At 42.1% G+C, this 22140-nt stretch overlaps 1 protein-coding gene across 1 annotated transcript in view; it reads left to right on the top strand.

The window, feature by feature from the left end:
- The window catches only part of LOC138052610 (NF-kappa-B inhibitor-interacting Ras-like protein 2), a 34750-nt gene extending 13623 nt beyond the window's left edge, over positions 1–21127 (top strand). Inside the window, exons 2-7 of the mRNA XM_068899148.1 lie at positions 14149–14244; positions 15457–15504; positions 16656–16748; positions 17338–17431; positions 19296–19382; positions 20031–21127. Of these exons, the coding sequence (XP_068755249.1) occupies positions 14149–14244; positions 15457–15504; positions 16656–16748; positions 17338–17431; positions 19296–19382; positions 20031–20146 (534 nt within the window). The 3' untranslated portion in view covers positions 20147–21127. The remainder of the gene's footprint in view (positions 1–14148; positions 14245–15456; positions 15505–16655; positions 16749–17337; positions 17432–19295; positions 19383–20030) is intronic.
- The last annotated feature ends 1013 nt before the right edge of the window (positions 21128–22140 follow it).

Consider the following 22140-nt stretch of genomic DNA (forward strand, 5'->3'; position numbering starts at 1 on the left):
CTGTGATTACATAAGCAACAAACTACTTAAGGACGATTCACTTTCTTCACGAACGATTTAGACAGTAATGAATCATTTCACTGTTGAACTTTATCTTATCTAACGATTACTTTATTTATGATGATAAATATGCAACAGATCCTGTTGCGCGAAGGGTAGCCCCGTCACTGAGCCCTGTGGTGGCGAAGTTGTGCATGAAGCGATGGAAGAAGTGGCCATTGACAAGTCTAAAGTACAAGCTAAAAAGTATGGAAACGCTTCGTGGATGACAGCTATTGTATCATCAAAAGATGCTGTTAACTCTTTTCATACTACATTTAATCCCATCGATCCACACATCTCATTTGCTATTGAGAGAAATCTGACCGACAGATCGCCTCCTGGATACTTTGGTTTCTCCCAAGGATACCGATCACTATTGATGTTTACCGCAAAGCAACTCACACGGAGAGATATTAGACTTTTCTTCTCACCATGACAACGCCACAGTGATCAGCACATCTGAGACCCTCCTACACCGCGCAATTAAACTCCCAAATACACCACAAGGGAAAAATATCGAGATCAACCAACGTCATTGATGCTCTACGAGCCAACAACTATCCCTCCTATCATTATTTCCAATATCGAAAATTTTCCAAACACCCACCATGCCATCCCTTCGCCTGAAGAATTGTTTTGCATGTTTTTTAAATGGGTTGCCCCTCAAGAGAACCCTAATGGTTTGCTGTCCTTCCTTTCATCAAATGGTGTTACGCAACCGCTAACAAGAATTCTCGAAGCACGACATTCGAGTTGTAATAAGCCCCTCAAGACTTTGCAACAAGAATTCATTCTCCTAAATTCAGACAACCTATTGAACACCAACCCAACGTGAATTACAAAATACCCTGTGCCGATTGTGATTGGTGTTATGTAGGTGAAACCGGCCGTTGCTTGAAACCCGCAAGAAAGAACATATAGGAATGTAAAACATGTGCTAACGGTCAAACATTGCGAAACTGAATGGTCATTCGGTCACCTCATTGATTTTAATCATTCTCGAGTTCATATGGTATCGACAAAGGCTCTTTCGTATTAGAAAAACTTTAGAGGCTTGGCAACTTCTGCTACCAAGCTGCTGACGATAATTCTAAGCCGATTCCTAATCAGTATAGCATTATTTTAAACAAAAGCCACTTTTTTCATACTTTTACTTTGTTCTTCTTATTATTTTTATCTCGCCTTTTTCCATATATTTACCAATTTACATTTCTGTTTTATCCGTGGAAGCTGTAGATCGATGTTCCTTATATCCACGAGTTTTGGTGAGGTTCTTTATGCAATATATCACTCCTGCATTTAGAAGCAAGAAACGGAAGAATTAAAGAAATGACTTTCTTCGAAGGTGAAGCAAAATATTCTGAACAAGTACAGATTAATTGTCACCCGCCTTTCACTGACCAACGCGAAGACTTTAAGGGCCGATTTACACGGTACGACTTTGTCGCATGCGACAACGGCTTACGACAGGCCCACGATATGATTTACGATTGTTGTGTACGTCAGAAAAAATGTCGTAGCATTTTAAAACAACGCTGCGACAATCGTATGTCATGTCGTAGGCCTGTCGCGAGCTTGTCGCATGCGACAAAATCGTATCGTGTAAATCGGCCCTAATACATGTAGAAATGGAATTGACCGCGACATGGTGAGAAGACGGTGCTGTTCATCCCCTAAGCTCACGGGGGATAAATTCCATTTTGGAAGGTGACTGCCATTTGGAGAGTAACATCAAAGCTATCAAGTATACCAATGTTTATCAAGCTATCACGAAGTTTTGCAAGCTATGAGTCATCAAAGCCACATGAATACAACTTGAACAACATCCGTGACATGAACACAGTGGCAACCAAGCAATCCATGCTTCCAGACACTAGTACTTGTGTGATGGACCATAATGAAGAACTGTCGAAAGACTCGGTCACTGATTAGTAACGAAAACTGATGAGAATCCGTACCATCTCCTGCGATAGAGCAAGGCTGAGGCAGTACATGCTCCCCCGACAGAGAACTTCCAGGATTAATTCCTCACAAGCAAACGTCGCTTGTTTCAGAAAGACAAGGTAATTAGGAGTGTTATGGTGCATTGTTTAAATAGGACGTACCGAGCTCGTCTGAGTTGAGAAAGTGTTTATCTCTTGCTTTTGGAAAATATATATCTCTATACCTAGACCGCAACTCAGACATGACAATCTTCGAGAGTAAAGGCAAAGGTACACCTTATTTACGTCGGAAGTTCCTTTACTCTCTAGACAGTATTCTCCAAGGAAGCCTACGGTGCGTCTCATTTTACCCCCACGTTTCATCAGTGCTTCATTTTAAGGTATTTAAAGCTACGTAGGCTACACTGAAAGAAAAGAAGTCGAAACAAGGATGTGACCCGGGGATCGAACTCGGGACCTCTTACACCAAGGCCGCGCACTAACCAACTGTGCCACCCTTGTTAGGAGATCCCAATTGTCATTTTATCTTATTATCCGCAGGACTGCTAAACACAAAAAAAGACTTGTCAGTCCTATTGTGTATTCAAGATCATCCGCTACTACGCAGTCGACAAAATTGAACCAACAAAATGAGAATTATTGTCTATCAAAGAGAAAAGGTATTGATATCGGAGACATTGAATCAAACCCAGGCCCGCTGCGCATCGAACGAGTACACATACAGCACATAGAATGGTAAGAAATCCTTCTATAGGACTGTTGCAGGCTCGATTAGCTCAAAAGGGGTTGAAGGTACTAGAATGTTCCTGAGATGGTTCATGCTTCTTTTCTTCTGTTGGCCACCAGTTATGCAATGACCTTCCTATCACATGAATGAAATACTGCTGGAGTTGAATCCATCAGAAACAACCGTCAAAAATTATTGACCCATTACAGAGCAATTGTGGTTTGTTTTTCACAGCACATACATGGTGCCATGCACTTATTGTGCAAGCAGTTTGCAATGTATTAAATGTTACTATACGTATAATGAATCCATTGAGGGGTGGGCACCAGTAACTGTTATCAGTCCTATATAAGCGGACATAAGGGAACTACTGTGAACATTGGACATCTAGATAGAAGAAACTATGTTTCAGCACTTCAGTTAGATTATATAATGACAGTATTTCATTATGAAATCAGCGGTGTTACCAATGTTAACATTATTCAGAGCCTGGAATAATCGATTAATTAACGATGGCCAAAATGATGTTGAGTGTCAGTATAATTTCTACAAAGCCTGGCAAAAAAGTTCATATGAGAGAATGTATCAAGCGGAAGAGACAAAATCACTTGAAGAGTTCAGGGAAAAGAAAACAATGCAAACGCCAAACAGATCTAAAAATATTGAAGCAGCAAGGGAATAGGAAAGAAAAGCAAGCCGAAACCTATCAGAGACCTAAACAGAGAAGCATAAAAACCATTTAAGGAAAGCTATGCAGAGCTCAAGGCTAAACCAAACTGAAAGTTTGTCACGGTCAAGACTCTAGTAGACATTACATGTCAAAAGTGCATTCAAGTCTTTTTCTTGATAAGATAACGTGTCTGGCCCTGAATATATATGCACGTCCTGTGATCAGTAATGGTTCAGCTCATCTGTTTCTAAGTGTAACAGTATCAAATATAGTGATAAATATTCGCAAGGTTTGTTGGAGAGGAATGTATGAACGGTCACCAAAAAAGTGCAACGAACTTTGAACACATGGTACAGCTCTTAGGAGAGGATGTGTTTAAAAAGTAATCTTATGGCCTATTGGAGAAAGGGTATACTACTTCACAGGGTTGAATTCCAGCAAAGGGGATTACTACTCACATACATGCATTATTTTGGCGTATCTAGTTGTATATGGAGAGCCCACCATGCTGTTACACAATTAGCCCATGGCAAACTATCACAAGCTAATGCATAAAGAAAACTTCAGCCTGCCAATTTTAAACAATAGCCGTAACTTTCATATCCACGAGTAACGGACAGTGGCACTTTGATTAAGCCTTTTAGCCAGAGGAAACGTTTTTTCTGGAGTTGATAATGTAAATTGACCACCGTACAGGGATTCTAAACGCTGATGTTTCTAGCGTCAAGCTCACGTCAGGAGCGAATGGAGGAATTATCAGTTTGGTTGTACGTTATTCTAGTGGAGTAGGAGCTACGAAATGGTGGTTAAAATGCCAACGGGGGAAAAAATAGGAATCTATTAGTTAAATGAAAAAGCGTTCGTTAATACATGTGTACCGTGAGGATAACGGGTGCCAACTTGGACAGATGAAGTTTGTTCCAGATTCTTGCGGCTGTCCGTCGCGCCTAGATGTAGGGAAAGGCCGCAGATAGCCATGTGTTTTTTGGAGTAGTGAGGGAGATTTAAAATGACGAGCGACTGGCTTTTAGAGGCATCCTTGTCATTCTTCTCAACATCCGCGAAGGTGCTTCGCGGAATCGGTCGCCTAGTCGTATCCCGCGCTGTCTCGCCAATTATAATTTATTGCATAACGTACAGGTCATGCAATAAATGACATTTGCGGAGGTATATATGAAGCGATCGGTGCTCTTAACAGATCGCTTCGTGCTTCGCTTAGTGCTGTGTACAGGGACCACTAAAACCTACAGATTCTAACAGTTTTGTGTTGTATTCATCGTCACATCCATCAAATGTCAAGAACTCCATTCCTTATTCTCAATTTCTTAGACTTCGACGTTTATGTAGTGAGTGATCTCCGATTTTTCCAGCAAATAAGAGGAGATTTGCCAGTTCTTCGAAAAACGTCGGCTGTCCTGTCTCTATGGTCGAAAGCGGGCCATCATCGCGCCCCAAACAATTTGATCGACAGTCAGCACTACAAACGTCACAACAGAAGATAAGCATGACAGACTTCCATTCACCCTCGCTTTCCATTCTCCTCATAATCACAGTAAGCCAAAGTAAGCATGCTTAATAATTTTAAATTACTCCAAAATGATGCCAAGACTGGTAGAATCTGTTCGCAACCTACACTTATTTCATTCAAACGCGACAAAACCGTAGGGGCACTTTTTAGTTCGAAACGCATTCAAAACTAACGAGCAACACCCCGGCACTTTCAAATGCGCGCGCTCACGATGTCGCAACTTGTCTTTTCATTCTTAACACTAGCGAGATCACGGGACCGAAGCGAATCTGTTAAGATCCCGATCATTTCAAATGTACCTCCGTAACTGCCATTTATTGCATAACCTGTTAGTTATGTAAATAAATTATACATTAGCAAGACAATCCGGGTAGACGACTAGGCGACCGAGTCCGCGAACACCTTCGCGTTTGTTGAGAGGGATTTGACAAATGATGCAAGTCGTTTTAAATACATCTCCCTAACCACTCAAAAAAACACATGGCTCTCTGCGGCCTTTCCTACATCTATGTACGACGGGACGGCAGGAAAGAATCTGGAACAAAAATTCATCTTCCAAATCGGCCTCCCTAATCCCCACCACCGGTAAGTAACGGGACGCTTTTTCAATTTAAATAATTTGGGTGGATTCCTATTTTCTCACGGTGGTGCCATTGTTACCACCAATATTGGTAGATCCTACTCCACTATAAAGAACTACCACACAGCCCATAATTCCTCGATCGCTCTGACGAAAGGCTAACGCTCGAAACATCAGGCTTTTAGAATCCCTGTACGGTGTCAATTTACAATTATCAACTCCGTTGATAAAACCAAATTTTTAAGATGTATAATAGTCGGTCGCGATTACTGTTCTGGTGTTATTCTAATTTAGTATTGTCGTATCCCAAATTACCGATCATGGCCATTTGTAGAGAATGAACCGATATTTCTATCCAATGATAATATTTTTTATTATCGCATGGACAAAATATATTTAGGAGTACTTCATAACACTGCCAAAATAGGAACGTTTCCTTTTATTGCTTATAAATAACGAAAGATGTCACTGAACGGCTTAAGCTGGGGAGTTATTGCGTTGTCCACAGTTCGTTCCGGTATCCCTTACTTACTTCTATGTCTTCGGATAAAAGCATAGGAGCGATAAGCAGATTTAGGTCATCGGATCGGAGATTGCCGCCTGAGGAGCGGAGAAATATACACACATTATTGCTTCGCTCTTAGAACGAGAAATACACTACACTGATACATCATCAATTTTTTGCGCTCGCTCATTGCGTTTTCAGAACGAGAAGTATATAATCATCAGTCGGTTTCGCGTGGAGCCTCGCCCTTCAATCGTCGCTCAATTTATTGTGGGGTGCAGGGATGGCGTAGTGGTGAGAGCACTCGCCTCCCGCCACCGTGGCTCGGGTTCGATAGCCAGACTCGGCGTCATTTGTGGGTTGAGAAAGTTTATTCCTGCTCTGCACCGAGAGTTTCTTTCTCCGGGTGCTCTGGTTTTGCCCCCTCCTCACAACATAACTGTTTTTTCGAGGTTTATGAGGGACAGAAGGTTATTTCCGCGAAGATCATAAGAAGAAGACAGGAGAGAAAAATTAATATTTTTCATATACAGTAGCGGGAAATCATTTTAAAAAGACATTTATACAGTAATATAAGTAAATTGTGAATGCGCATATTCCATAGAGTAGAGTTCAGTTGAATTTAGCGGCCATGTTGGAGGTGAAATATTCTTTTGGGAATTGAACTCTATTCTTATGAAAATTCTTCTTTTTGTTTTAGTATGCAAATATGGCTGCTGGTCACATGAGCGAAAACACTCTATAAGTCTCAGTATTCTCTTCTTTACATTATACCGTTCCTTTGACAAGTAATTACGAAAGGCCACTTTTTTGGCTAGACCAGACACGCCCCTTCTTACGTTACATTTATGCCTGTAGAATCTACTGAAATGTCAATTCCTCGTAAAAACCAGCATCTTTTTGGTATGGTACATAGCGGAAAGCCCGAACATTACGCATGCGCTGACGGAATGTTTAAACAAGAGGACAAGCAGTACCTCTGGACATGGCGCCAGAGCGTCGTACCAAACGAGTCATCCCGGGATTTCGACCAGTGCGAACACTTTTGGACGCAGTTAGCCCTTCGCTGCTTTCAGATACCGACCTTCCTCCCGGTAAACAATATGAGTCAGTTCCACTCCCACTCACAGCTCCAGACCACCCTTGTCAATTATTTGGCGTAAGATTTCGCTCGCTTTAATATTCATGTAAAACTATGAGAAATAATTTTTATCTCTCATATGGTAAGCACTGAAGAAAAGTGCTTCAATCTGGAGATCGAAAATCTGGAGAAGACTTCAGCTTGATAAAGTTAGGACAGAGGTGTGGGCTACCTGTCGCCTCTTTGTACTTTTCCTCCCCAGGCCCAAACGAGGCGGCAGTTGTTCTTTCAGTTCGGCGATCCTTCTGGTTGAAATGCCCAAGTATCTACGTCTTGTTGTAGCTGGAGGAAGGTGTGTTGGAAAAACAGCGCTAATAGAACAAGCAGTTGTTCGGAAAACATTCTCCCGGGCAGGTAAGCGAAAGTCTCCTTGCTTAAATAGACCTGCCAACCCCTCAGAGCTCAAAATCTGGAGGTGGACTGCAAAAATCTGGAGATTCAGTGAAAATAACGGGAGATTTTATAAATTGCCTCCGTACAAAAGGTTACATTTAACTGGTACACTAGTGCAGTAGCTAAATACAAACTATCTGTACGATGTGTGTTATACGCAGCAGTTACTTTAACGGTCAGTGTAAAACGCAGACTGCTGACTGTAGACCAGAGTAAAATGCAGACTGAGGTTGTAACGTACCGGTTGAAAAGGCCCAACCCCCTAGAAATGTTAACCTTCGGCCTAATTAGGCCTAAAACAATATTTAGGCTTAACTGTTAGCATTTCTAATGGTTTTGGGCTTTTTTCAACAGTTAAATTATAACCTCAGCCTGCATTTTACCCCCGGTACGGTCTGCAGTCTGCAGTCTGCAGTCTGCGTTTTACACTGACCAGTTACTTTAGCTAAAAGGTCGGGAGTAACTCGAAGTTGTACCCCTTAAAATCGGGATACTTGGCTACGCAGTTTGTGCACGCTCTTTCTTTTTTATGTTTTTAGAACGAGAAGTAGACACACTACGTGGGCTACTCTGCTACACGGCTACGCGGCCACATGTACGTGGCTACATGGCTACGTGGCTACGTGGCTACATGAACTAAGTGTTGAAATGAAGTGCTACAGCGGTCCCGCAGTCCCGCAATCAATGAACAATGAACTAAGTGTTGAAATAGAGTGGTACCGCGGTTCGCAGTCCCGCAGTTGATGAAAAGTAGTTCACCACACTGCAAAATGAAAGTTAAAATTTTACGAGAGTGCTTAGGCTTAGTAATCACTGCAACGAGTGCTTAGGCTTAATCAGTAAATGAGTGCTTTATTCTTCACATGATTTCGTGAAAAGTGTAGTTGACTGAACCACAAAATGAAAGCTAAAATTTTACGAGAATGTTTAGGCCTAATCAGTAAACTAGTTTCTTGTTAATTTTGCACGTTCGAGACTGCGGTAGCAAGGACCAACAAGGTGAACACCAACGTGTTTCAATGCAAGCGGCATATTTGTAATGTTATATAAAATATTCTGTATATTATGTCGACTGTGGGACTGCGGTAGCAGGATTTGATGAGTCGCGGGTTCTGAAGTTTAAGCCCGTTCTTGTTCACTTCGGCTCATAGATCATTGAAGAACGAGGTAATATACATTGAACTTTACATAGCCAAGTAGCCCCAATTAGCCATGTAGCCCCGTAGCGTGTCTATTTCTCGTCCTAAAAAACATAAAAAAGAAGAGCGTACACAAACTGCGTAGCCAAGTATCCCAATTTTAAGGGGTACAATTTAGAGTGGCGGGGTATTCTGTAGTAAGCCTTGACTTTGACAAATCTTCATCATAATGATCATGCTCACGCTCTCCCGAAGCCATTTTGTTCATCTTACCGCACTTATGACGAAAGCAGGTCCAGCAATGCATGAAATCGAGCAAGTTAGTCCCCAGACCTATATACTCCTCCAGAAGATTACGAGGGAATATCATGCAAGTGTTCCTTCAAATGGTTGCATTTTCTTTGCAAAGTGATGGGTCTGGCCGGCCAGTTCTGACAAAAGGAAAGCGCCCTTAGTTATACTTAACATCACAAACTCTCTCGCACACGCAAGAGTTGTTTCTCCGTGGATGGTCCACTTTTTCTGAAGCCCCATGCCCTTCCCAAAGGCCAAATGGAAAGGTTTGAAACTGGATGTTTTGGTATTGTGCCAGCTTCCATTGCAGGGGCTGCAGGGTATTTTTGACAAGTGTGTTTTTTTTGGGGGGGGGGGGAGGGGTGTGAGGTGTAGTAGAAAACAACACGGCCCCTCCTTCTCCGCAGCCCCCTTGTATTGTTTTGAAGGATAAGTCATATTGTTGTCCCATCACTTTTACTAGGCCCTACATCCGGGCTACCTAGAGCTTGTTGTTGTTGTTCTGGTTCTAACCGAGACCCTTGTGATCGAGTGTGGAATAAAGACTGTGTTCATTGAGTTATCATTACAGCCTGCCTCATCTGTCCTGGCCAACATGGTGTCAGAATAGTGGGATTGACCCAACAAGTCGACAAGAGAAGCATTCGCAGAGACTAAACATACATTAAGTGAAACAGTGGCCAGTCGACTTTCAAACAGTGATGGCAACCTCAGATGACCCGAATTGAACTTGGTGGGAATAATTTTATATCAGGAAATTTCAAGAACTTTGAACTCAGATTCAATGACTGCTAGATCCAATCAGAGAACAGAAAGTTAGCAAAAAACCCTGAGATGGAGAGAGCGGATTATTAAAGAAACCTTTGCTGGAAATACTGGTTCTACGATCGGCATTGCCGGTCGAAGCTTTGCAGGTGGTCCGCTACACCATCGAACCGCAGATACCAGCTGATGATTGAAAAAACCATGGATCTGGATGGACAAATTACGACTTCGTTACGCGGGATCTATCGGTACTTGAGGAACAAGTACACTGGATTAGCCATAAACAATGAAACTAAAGTGGGAGCCTGGAACCTGCTTTTGGTGCAGGGACTGACGAGGGCCCTCACACCTGGAAAACATGTCCTGAAAATGGCACAAAGTATGGAATTAATGAACCACTTTTCCAGGGTCTGTCTTGAGACAGAAAACTACCGAGGAAACAGAACCCCTTCAGGCCAATCACAACCGGTACCCCCGCGATCAGAACCTACACCTGCTACACACCACACCTGATCAACACCCTGTGGAACACTACACTGATAACCACCAAGAACAGTGCTACTCCCTAGAAACACTTCCGGTACACAGAGTCCACACAGACCCCTTGAAAAAAAAGTACTTTGTTATCCTGCCAATGTCTGCAACTGGGAGCAAATTCACCCCAATGGCAATCCAGATAGACACAGTTGCCACCTGCAACATCCTGCTTGCAGATGCACTTCTCAGGCTGATGCCAAACATGAAACTAACAAAGTCACCTTACCTACTTCACTCCTACAGCGATGCCCAGCCACTGAAACCACTGGGACAGATTGACTTTCTGTGCAAATGAAACAAAAGATACGAATTGCTTACATTCCAGATACTCCCTAGAGACGTCATTGTCATGATGAACAAACCAGCCCCTTGTCTCTGGGTTCAATTGTGTGGACGCACTGGAACTCATCACCATCAGCAGTTTTTCCCTCACATCAGCAGTAAAAGACTCAACAGGAAAGAGAGCCCCCACCTACCAATCCAGCTCATCACATACCAGCCCAGACACAAGTAGCCCAACAGCCAAAACCAACAGTACACCCAAGGAACTCAAAGGCTGTCATCTTGACCAACCCAACGAGGACAAGCGGTACCGGGACCCCACCACACCCTCAACCTCAAAACCCATTATGATCCCTTCCGAAAGACGCCTGGCCCCACCCACCTGGGGAACTCACACAAGAAAACATACCACAACAGTATCCTGAGAATTTCGAAGGCCGATGTCTCCCAAGTACAAATGCCGATCCATTGAGTCCCCGTAGCCAATGCATAAAAAGAAAAGAAGCCCTTGACAGACATGCCATTGCTGGTATCATGGAGAAAAGTGGAGGAACCCACCTCTTAGTGCTCCAATGAGGTCATCAAAGAGACACCAAGAAAACAAGGATCTGTATTGACCCCAACCAAACAATCAATAAGGGTAATCTGAGACCAGTATACCAAATGCCGACAATGTCTGAACAACTCCACAGACTGCCATACCAAATGCTTCTCACTAGTGGATGTCAGAGAAGGCTTTTCTACACATACCCCTTGGATGAAGCATCGTCACTCATGGCAACAATGCACATGTCCTACAGGAGATACTGATGGCTACGCTTCCATTTGGTATCTCAAGCACCCCTCAAGTACCGTGCATTGCAATGATATTCTTGTCTTTGGAGCAAGCACAACCTACCAAGAAGCCGAAAAAGACCATGACCGCCGTCTTGTTGCCCTTATGGAGCACTGCTCAACGAAGAACATAAAACTAAACCAGAGCAAACTACAGTTCACAACTATAACAACAGTCAAATTCATAGGCAACATCATAACTGATCGAGGAATGCAAGGAGACCCAGAACAACACCCTAATCAGAGTTTTCTCTGTCCTTGTGTGGGCCCATTTCCATTGGTAGGGCTAAAGCTCACGTGTTTCATATGGGTAGAAAACTAGCACTTCACATTACACTCTAATAGTTAAATCCGATGGTACTGCCAGTGCCCTTGTCCAACCGCATAGTGAAGGACGCCTTCACCTTTAGCATACACATCAAACAGCCTCAACACCACAGAACAATGATACTGACAATCGAAAACGAATGCTTAGTCATTTGCAATGCATTTGGAAAATGTTACCACTGGCTGTACTATAATGGAAAATATGTTTAAAAAACCCAGCACAAAGCACCAGCACAGCTCCAGAAAATGCTAATGAGACTGCAGAGTTACCGCTTCTCCATCAAAATTAATACAAGAAAGGAACCTCACTCCACCTGGCAGGCACCCTCTCAAGAGCTGCACTGCCCACCCCAGTGCATGCCAGGATCACGGGCGTCGAAGACTTCAGGACAGAACTCACAAAGGATCCGACACTCACAACCCACGCCTCACAGAAACCACAGAATCTTGCCTATGCAACAAGGCCAAAAAGGATGAAGGCCTTTCCACATTAATGATCACAATCGCTCAGGGCTTGCTGGATGAAAGAAAGCAGGTACCACAACCACTATGGCTGTACTGGCCCTACTGGGACGAGCTAACAATTGATAATGGCTTTATCTACAAAGGAGCGCAGGTGATGATACCACAATCTATGCAAGCGGAGATGCTGCTCAAAATCCATGCAAATCACTTTGGTCCTTAGACAAATATACACATGGCAGGAGAAGTATTAATCTGGCCTGGGATGAGACAAGCAGTCTTTGATATGTGCACAAACTGTAGTACCTGTGCACAGTATGGATCGAAGTCAACAAAAGAACCGATGAGATCGCTCCTGATCCCGACACTACCATAACAGATTATAAGCCAAGACATCTTCATGCATAGCCTACCTTGTAACAGTATGCCATTTCTCTGACTGGATTGATGTGGATGAACTTGAACACTTTTATAGCAATATCAGTTGCCATGTTCGGCATCCCCCATATCTGACACATGGAGAACGGTCCGCAATTCACCAGCTAGGATTACATGAACTTTGCTTCTGAGTATGGGTTTGCACATACCACCTCAAGGCCCTACCATTCTCAAGTCCATGTTAAACCTTGCTCAACTATAGAAACACACCACCAAAAGGCCACACCTACTCCCTTGCCCAACGCATGATGAGCTGCCAGACACTCCCAACACTCCCAACACCTGACCACCTTTTTGAGCCAATGCCAATCAACCTTGACACAATATCAACAGAGATCAAGGCCAAACGCAATGCCAGTAAAGCCCACTATGACAAGACAGCATGTCCGGAGCATAGTAAAATCAACATTGGCGAATTTGTGTATGGACGACTGCCGACTAGCCAACCAGGCACCCCATGGGCCAACGCCATGAAAACGCCAAGCAGTACCATTCAAAGAAATCGGATACACATCCGGCATGCAGCACGTCCTCCTCCAACACCACGTTATGCACCACCTACACTCCTGCCAGCACCAGGACACAACCTTGCACATCACTACAATCCCCAAGGACTGGTGCTGAACACGCCCACTGTTTCACCTACACAGCAGCCATTTTCCCCCGTCAGACACAAGTAACAACGGACTGGATCCCACTACTTCATCCCTTCCACAATCACAAGAAACAAGCACCTAATATGGGACCCCTCCCATAATATTTCGAGACATCTTTGAGCTAGTACCATTTATTTCCTGGTGCTCGGATTTGTCATCTGCAAATACATGGTTTTTAGGCTGTGCTGGATCTCAAGTGAAGTGAATTCTTTGCCTGGCCTATTCCCCCACTCATGCCATACTCCCTACTCTCAGGGACGTTCACTTCATACTCACTCTTAGACTATTTTGGTACCCAGAGCTACACAAGAAGTGTAGAAGCGGGGGGGCACTCCATGGTCAACAATTTTCATTTTCGTGCCATATGGTAAATTAAACAGTGATGTACATGATGATTGACATTGCATCTGTGAGTGCTCTACAAAGCATTATTACCCATGTAATAGTCATGGATCATGGGTGTTTTTCTCAGGGCGTAATTATCTTCAATAGCAGTATCCCACATGGCTGTAGTTTTTGTTTTTTGTGTGTCATTGTCAATGTGAACTGAACTATGAAAATAACTAGTTGCACTGGCCACTTGAAATCAATGTATTAGCTTCATGGCTGCCAACAATATTTTTCAACACTTGGAGATGTTTGGGTGGAACATTAGGAGGCGGGGGAGTTTACTCTTCACTTTTGCCCCCAGGGAATGAGGACTTGACCACTTTTCACTATCATAAAAAGTGAATGCCCCACGGGGACCCGCGGGGGTCCGAATAAAATTATTCTTTCCCTGTCAAGTGCCATTTGCATGACTGCACTGGTAAGAGTGACGTGACCATTTAAGAAAGTAAAACTTTGCAAATTATGATTAATTTATGTTTATTAATTTTTTATCAGCCAACGTTTCGAACAATTGAGGATATTTATGAAGTTCAGCTGGAAACTGACAGAGGAGTGAAAGAGAGGATTAGGATCTTTGATACTGCATCTGTGGTGAGGTGCTTGAGTTGATCATCGTAGGTGGCAAATCAAGCTGGTGACAGGTTCTGCAGTTGCAGATCCAGACCTATCTACAATTGTTATGGGGGAATGGAGTATATAGCTCTCAGCCTAACTTGGCACAGAAATGCCTATGCCTTGTAGGTCTGCTACATTGTACAGTCATGTAGCTTTGGGCCAAAAATAAGGAAGACCAAGGCCTTGTTGGTCCCTTCCTTAGATGATCCTTACAATGTAGTTTTGTGCGAATAGAGTCCAATTGCATGTTGAAGCTTGGTTTCTTCTTTCTTATGAACAACATCTCATAAATAAGATGGTCTAGTTTTCAGCCAGATACGAAAGTCGGACCAGATCAACTCGGATTACTCACCTCAGATCGACTTAAAAAGATGATAAGGCCTCAAGAAATCACCTTAGCCCTAATCTTTAAGCTAATCTGCACAAATGTAGTTTTGGCTTACAAAACCGTTTTTTGCTTGACCCGAGCTGAGTGATCCGAATTAATCCGGTCTGACTTTCGTACTTGCCGCTTAGTTTTCTGTTACATTTCTTCAGGATGGAAAGGTTACTTGTAAGGTCGCAGACAGTTTTAATTCTATGGTCCTTCTATAAGTCCTTTTCTCTAAGTGCTTATCAATAGTCTTAGCATACATACATGTTACAACACTACATGTATATGGACTCTATAGAGATAGTTATGCTAATCATTCCTTTCATCTCACACCGTATAAATTAGTCAGGTTATAGATTTTTCTTGTCACTTGAGAATGATGTCATGGCGACATTGAAATGTTGTGTAAAACTTAATTCCCTAAATTTTATCCTAATTTTACATAAATGCTCATCTAAATCTATTCTAATTCGACTCAAGAATACTTGAAAACCTCTGAGTGCTCCTTCGCAGGAGTTGAAGCTACATGTATGACTTTCCAAAAATTATTGCTACATTGTAGTTCAGATGCTCTGCCACAGAGTTAGACAAGACTTGTGGGAGCCAGGCCATTAAGGTACATGTAGTCTATAGGGTTGGCTCTTGTATGAGGATTTTTTCCAAATATCCTAAAGTGACCGTGGGAAAAATTAATATGCATCGCTTCATCTCATTTATCAGGATTTAATATTGCAATTATGTTGAGAAACAAAGCTACATGTACCCTCACTTTATTGCATTGTTTATTATTTATGCTGATTTTTGGTCTTTTACAGGATACCAGCAATGGTGAACTTTCTAAACACTACCTTAATCTGGCCGATGTAAGTTCATTTTTTAATGAAATATTTCTTTGTTTTTTGTTTTTGTAATCAGTGTTTTTTTTTGCTTTGCACTTGAGAAACAAAACTGTTTTAGGATACATGTAAATTGCACTGTATGTTCCTTTCTGATGCTTGTGCTCTTAAGGTTGTTGTTTAATGTGTTAAGAACAGGGTATATGCCACTAATTTTTGAATTACAGTGTACGAGAATTTTTAGAATTTTGAGATTTAAAAAAAATCAGTGGATAGTGTAAACAATAATTATTGATGCTCTCCACTTAACAATTATCACCATTATTGTTGCATGTGATTGCTTTTTTAGCAGTGGACTCCACTTGGAATGGTTACCTTTTTCTAATGTTAATTTTGAAATGAAAATGCAAAATTGAAAAGATATGGTACGATAAAGATCTCATAAGTAATAGAGGGTTTACAGTATGTCTTGTTTTTGAATATCGTAAAAGGCAGGAGAGTGTAAACTTCTATTTTGTGAGTTAAAGGGACACTGCTGCGCTTGCGAATGTGCCAGGTTTATGAATCAAAACTTGAAAACATCAGCCTGATGTTTTCAAGTTTGGAAAGGTGCAGATAATATGGAGGCTATTGTTTCATGCAGAATTTTAAACGCTCAGCGCACAAAGAGTGAATTTCAATCTCCTCAAGAAAGCAAAGCAGAGCATTCAAAATACCAATACAGCATCTACAATGATGAAAAACTTTTTAAGGCGTGAATTCATGAGAAATTCAACATATGGTATGGTGTAATTGAAATGTAACAAGGATCAAATTCCATCTTCGTGGCTTATTTCTAGCTGGTCACTGAAATGTCAGAGACCACCACCCCACTGTTTGTTGATAAATGTTTACTATCTTTGCTGTAAATGTGTATGATTTGAATATTTTGAAGAAAAACCTGCATTTGGATGAGCAGGACTCCACTGTACTGGTTGTTTATTTGTTTCATTTTATTTATTTTCGGAAACCGTATTACGCTGTAAGTAAGTCTAGACTTGAACAGAAAAAGCAAATAAAAGTGTCTTTTAAAATCTCTGGATGTGAGAAATACTGCATGTGTCATCGCATGATAGTTGATGTTAATATTTTGGCAGGAGTTTGCAGTGATTCAAGGGAATGGTTTCTTTTCATTGTAGGGAATTCTTCTTGTCTTCAGTGTGACATCAAAGAAATCCTTCCAGCAGATTCAAAGTATCAAGAAAGAGATTGATAGAATTAGGGGAAAAGATGTAAGTAATATACTACTCTTTCAAAGTCTTGGTTTTAACTTGGAAACTTCCTAATTGCAATTCTCTAGAAATTTCATTCATTCCTGGAAAAAGAACAAGTGTTTTTCCTACAATTCCAACAGCCACAGTCATGGACAAAGTCTTTGGGACAAATCAGCGTTTTATCTTTCAACTCACTTTTTATCACATTCTGGATTATTTTGCAACCCCCTCCCCCCTTCCCATTCAATGTTGCTTGGGGGGGGGGGGGGGGGAATGAAGTGAAAACAGTGTGCAGGACTGAAAGTGGACCAGTTTATGCCCAACATTGATTGGTTTGGAAGAGGGGGGGGGGCGGGGGGGGGGTTGCCTGAAGTCCCAAAAATGTGTACTGGACTGAGATAGAAGCAAATGTCCCAAAAGAATTTGTCCACGATTGTAGTGTGGACAGGGTGTATTGAGTCAAATAAGGATTTGTTGTTTGTAGAGCTAAACGTTGTAACACAAGCTGCAAAAAGAATTTTGCAGTGCAAGATAACCTTCAAACTTCATTTCTGACACATTCATGACACTGTGTAAAATATAACCATCAGAAATATTTTGTCTACAGTTCCCAATTGTTGTTATAGCAACAAAGACTGATATCATCAAGGAACGGGAGTGTGATTCGACTGCCATTAAAAAGTGGGCAGAGGCTGAGAAAGGTATCGTCATTTTAATAATTATTTTAGTTTGGGAAACGTTTATAATTCCCCTTCAACTTTTTGTAGTAGTCTTTTAGCAAATTTATACGCGTTTTCAGCACTGGGCAAAGTCCCAGTTGACTTACCCTATGGCAGTTTTTGCTTGCATAGCCCTCATACGCAATATGCCTTTTCGAAAAATTATCCCATGTTGGCCAGATTTGGGGGCGAGAATGGCTCAGACTCCAAAGTTGGAAATTCAGTTCTGGAACTCAGTTCCCTGCTCTGCGAAATACTGTGTTTGTTTTGTAACGTTTCACGGAATTTAACGAACAGCGCTTTCGCCTCAGTTGTTTACAGACTCCTAGTTTTGGTTTAACCAGGTTTCAAACCCGCGAATACCTGCACAAAAATCCAGTTCGCTCTTCACTTAGCTAAGTATCTAATGAGAAAAGAAGGGGCAATTACCGTCGCACAGAAGATAGGAGAAGCAAAGGACAGAGGAAAAGACTATTTTGGCCTTATGGTTCTAAAACCTTGAATATTTTTGCAGTTTTTTGCAACGCGCACCGTTGGCTCAGTTGGTTGAGCACCGGGCTGCCATGCACGAGGCCATAAGTTCGACTCCGGCCGGACTAGCACTCAGGGTCTTATAGTAAGTGAGGAGAAATGGTTAGACTCTCTAGTCTTCTCGGATAAGGACAGTAAGGACGATAAACCGTATGTAAACTCAGTGGGACATCTCACATATAGTTGAAAAGAGTAGGGCATGGAGTTCCCGGTGTTGTGGTCTGTCCTTTCCTTCAGCAATGTGGTCGGCTTGTTCGTCGGCTTGGTGTAATCTTATAAATGGACTACTGATCGATGAGACTACATACATGTAACAGTAAAAACATACAGTGGTCAAATTGAAGGAGTACGGGTGCTGAAACTGGTGAACCAAACCTAATATGTTATTCATCAGTTATGTCAAGGATAAACCTTCAAAACTATTGAAAAAAATAATTATCTGTTAACTGCGACAAGAAGATAAACGAAAAAAAGAAAGTACTGTCAGTTGACCCTTGAAATACATGGCAGTACTTTCTAGTCTCCCATATAAAATGATTGTTTCAAAATATGGCCAAATGCAATTTAGGCAAAGTTAATATAGAGGGAATGCAGTCAACGGATTTCCCCATACCCTTTGCTTGCGTGGCTCTTTGCAGGCTTTTCAGCTGATCTTTGCGGATCAGTTTGTCGTTGCATTCAAGCGAATCTTTGCGGATTCAGGCTCCCGGCCCTCCCTACCCTCTGGAATATCAAATCGTGGAAAATATGGGGTCAGGCGAGTATCATTTCAGTGTGACGGTGCCAGTTGGTGGCTCCAAGTTGGGATGGTTCCCGCTCACAGGGTTGTCATGGATACCTCCCTGCTAGGCCTGAAGTGCGCAGGCTCCCTGCCAACCTTTAAAGGCACCAGTTCCCAAAAGGATCTCTTGGCAATAAGTTTAAAAGATAAAAGATTCTTGGTAATATAAATGTGGAAGTGTCAAGATAAGTTAAAAAGGAAAACAGCTCCTTCCGGCTGCCTTTCGTCGCTCAAAAACGTCATTTGCTTAAAGCTCCCTAATTTCTGCCCTTTTCTTGGACAAACAAGTAGCTTACTTGTCATATCAATTTAGTATGTCCATGTCATGAGCCTGAGTTCCTATGGAGCGTTTTCACTCACGTGACCAGCAGCCATATTGAATTACTGAAACAAAAGAAACTATTTGCATAAAAATAGAGTTCAATTCCCGGAGGATTAGTTTGGTACACCATCATGGCTGCCATTTCTTTGTTTTGGAACAACCAACATGGCCGCTGTGACGTCATGCAAAAACGCTCTAAAATCCCTTTTCAGTTCGAGTGACGGAAGTATACGTTGGAGACAGGAAGGCGCTACAAGACCCGTTTGTGTGGATAACATCAAGAATGGTTTCATGCGCAGGTGAGTGCTCAAAAAGAGAAAAAAAAAGGTCTCCATTGTTGGACCTTTAATTAAATGAAACGAACCAATCATAATTCGGTAAAACACAAGCGAGCATTCGACAATTGGCTTTCGTAAAAAGGTAAAAGGTAAAGTCACTTTATTTAACGTTGGTAGTTCTTTCAGCTACGAGGGTGGTATCAGTGGAAGCCGACGGTGGTTTGGTGTGGCGAAAATGGGTTGTGAAAAAGGTCGTTTAACGGAAAAGGCTTTTATGAAAAAGGTTTTGACGACACGGATGGAATGGCCTATTCTTTAATCTTAGTCCAAAATCGTTCTTATCAGTTTATCCATGTGGTTTGTCTCCCATATTGTGCAACGTGAGCAATAATTTAGGAATAAATGGTGAAGTACTAAACGGCAGCACAAAGTTTATATTTTGAAGTGACGTTTTCGTTGCCGTAGCCGTCGTAATTTCTGCAGTGACGCTCTTGTAGAGCGTGCAGAGCTGTTGTTGGCTTTTCTTGTTAAATATGCTGTTTAGCTCCCAAATTGGCAACAGACCGACTACACTCGCCCCAAGCAACCGTTTTTCCAAGAATTCTCTCTTATTAATCGAGCAGTCAATGTCGAAAGGCTAAACACCCTTATAATTTCGTTTAATTTCAGGCAAAGGATATCTTCAGTCTGGACACTCAGAAGTGAAGCGATTTCTCTCCATGCGTAAAACCAGCAAAAGTATGTCGGTGTCGAAGGATTCTGGTCTGGATGTCACCAAGGAATAAAATGACGGATAACACTTGTTGGCATTGCAATGTTCGTTCGTTCTCAAGAAGCAGGACGCAAAATCAATCACGAAAGATGCCGGCAATGAAACAAACCAATCAGAACTAAACAAGTGCTTGTCAACGGTGCTATGGCTGGTTCACAAGAGAATTAACTACTGTAGGGGTAATGTGAAGTGCTCTTTAAAACCCATGTAAACCATGTGAGCGTTAGCCCTACTAATGGAATTGGGCCCACACAAGGACAGAGAAAAACTCTGACCAGGGTGGGAATTGAACCCACGACCTTCGGGCTGGATCACCGCTGCTCTACCGACTGAGCTACAAGGTCAGACGGGAGCAGGTCGTGGGTGGGAATTGCAAAAACTTAACTCCTCTTTATAATTGGTTTAGCCTGTGTAACTGCAATCTTGGACAGAATAAAATGGAACAGCAAACCCCCATCCCCCCCCCCCCCAAAGCAAGGATAAAGCCGCGCAAAAGCCAAAACGCGCCATTTTCCCATCCTTGATTTTTGGGGGGGGGGGGGGGGGGGAGAGGGGGGTTTCAAATTTCCCATCTGTTTTGCCCAAGATTGTGGCGGTATGCACCTTATTCAAAATGGGCGCCAAATTATTTTGTTTAATTGCAAATTGGCCCTTTTGGCCTCGTTCAAGGTTAAATATTCGTTTGAAAGCGAAGCCAAAAGGGCCAATTTGTAATAAAACAAAAAATACTAAAATGGCGGCCATTTTGGAATAAGGTGTATTGTTGGCGTGAGATGCAAATTAACTAGCGGCTGAGCCGCGCGGAGAATGGGGATGGGCGCTGTGAAATGAACATGAACCCTTTCCTTAATTAACGATTATCGTTAATTCGTAATTAGCTTTGAATTTACTTGTTATCGTTAATTTAGGACACTGTGTTCCAGGACTTGTGGTAGCCGAGAAAATAAGGAACTAAAATATCATAATAAAGTTGACAGTTACTTGTGAAAATACATTTTTCGTGGTTAGTCTTACCATAGTTAGACCAAGGGGACTCATCAGATACCTTTCTGCTTGGCAAACTCGTTGGGCATCACGCCTAAAGTCCCGTTCGCCAACAAAATTATGACAGCAATCTCGCCTTATATCGCATAAGGATTCCAGACCGCACAAATTCACGAGTGAAAATTGACAATAAAGTTGACAGTTACTTGTGAAAATACATCATATCCGTGGATTGGACTTGAACCCGGAGTTCTTACTCTATAGGAACCTCTTCTTTCCGTTTCATCCCGCACTGAAGATCAAGACACCACACTCTCAAAAAAAACATTTAAGTCTTCCATAAAATATCGCTGCTGAAGAGTAATTTAGCTTTGTCGTGAAGTTTGGGACCGACCTTTTGCATTGTTTGTCGCCGAGCGATAATACAGGGATTATCAAGTGAACAGTGTTTAAAGTGTCCCGGTGATCAAAAAAATAACTTCCTTTTTTTCTTCAGATTTTGAAAGTGGGTTTGCGTAACACCTGACTGGCAAAATTTTGAGCTTTGAGTTTTGTCCAAAGGCCGTCTACTTTCAGTGTGAGTTTTGGATTTCGCGGTCCGCCATTACTCACGTTCAAAACTGACCGATTGGAGGGTTCGTTCCAGGGAAAAGTGACTGTCCAAAACTGACCTATTGGACCTCAGAGGGTTGGATCTAGGGAAAAGTGACGTCATTTACTCGCTAGTTCAAAATTTCAGCGTGTAAAAGTAGCTTATTATATATGCAAAACACGAGTTTAAAAGTCTGAAAGCCCGAAACTACGTGCTGCATATTAATTCAGCCGCGTACACACGCATTGCACTCTCAAACTATTGAGTCTTTGACGTCATTTTCTCCTCGATCCAGCTCTCTCAATATTTTAAAGATAGTAATGGCGGTCCATTAAATAAGAAAATTCCACTTAAAATAAACAGGTGTCTTTTTAAAATCAAGGCTGAAAACTTCGATCAATTACTGTTTAGTTAACATAGTTATGAAATCC

The sequence above is a fragment of the Montipora capricornis genome, chromosome 6 (genome assembly GCF_036669925.1).
Source record: "Montipora capricornis isolate CH-2021 chromosome 6, ASM3666992v2, whole genome shotgun sequence".
NCBI lineage: Eukaryota > Metazoa > Cnidaria > Anthozoa > Scleractinia > Acroporidae > Montipora > Montipora capricornis.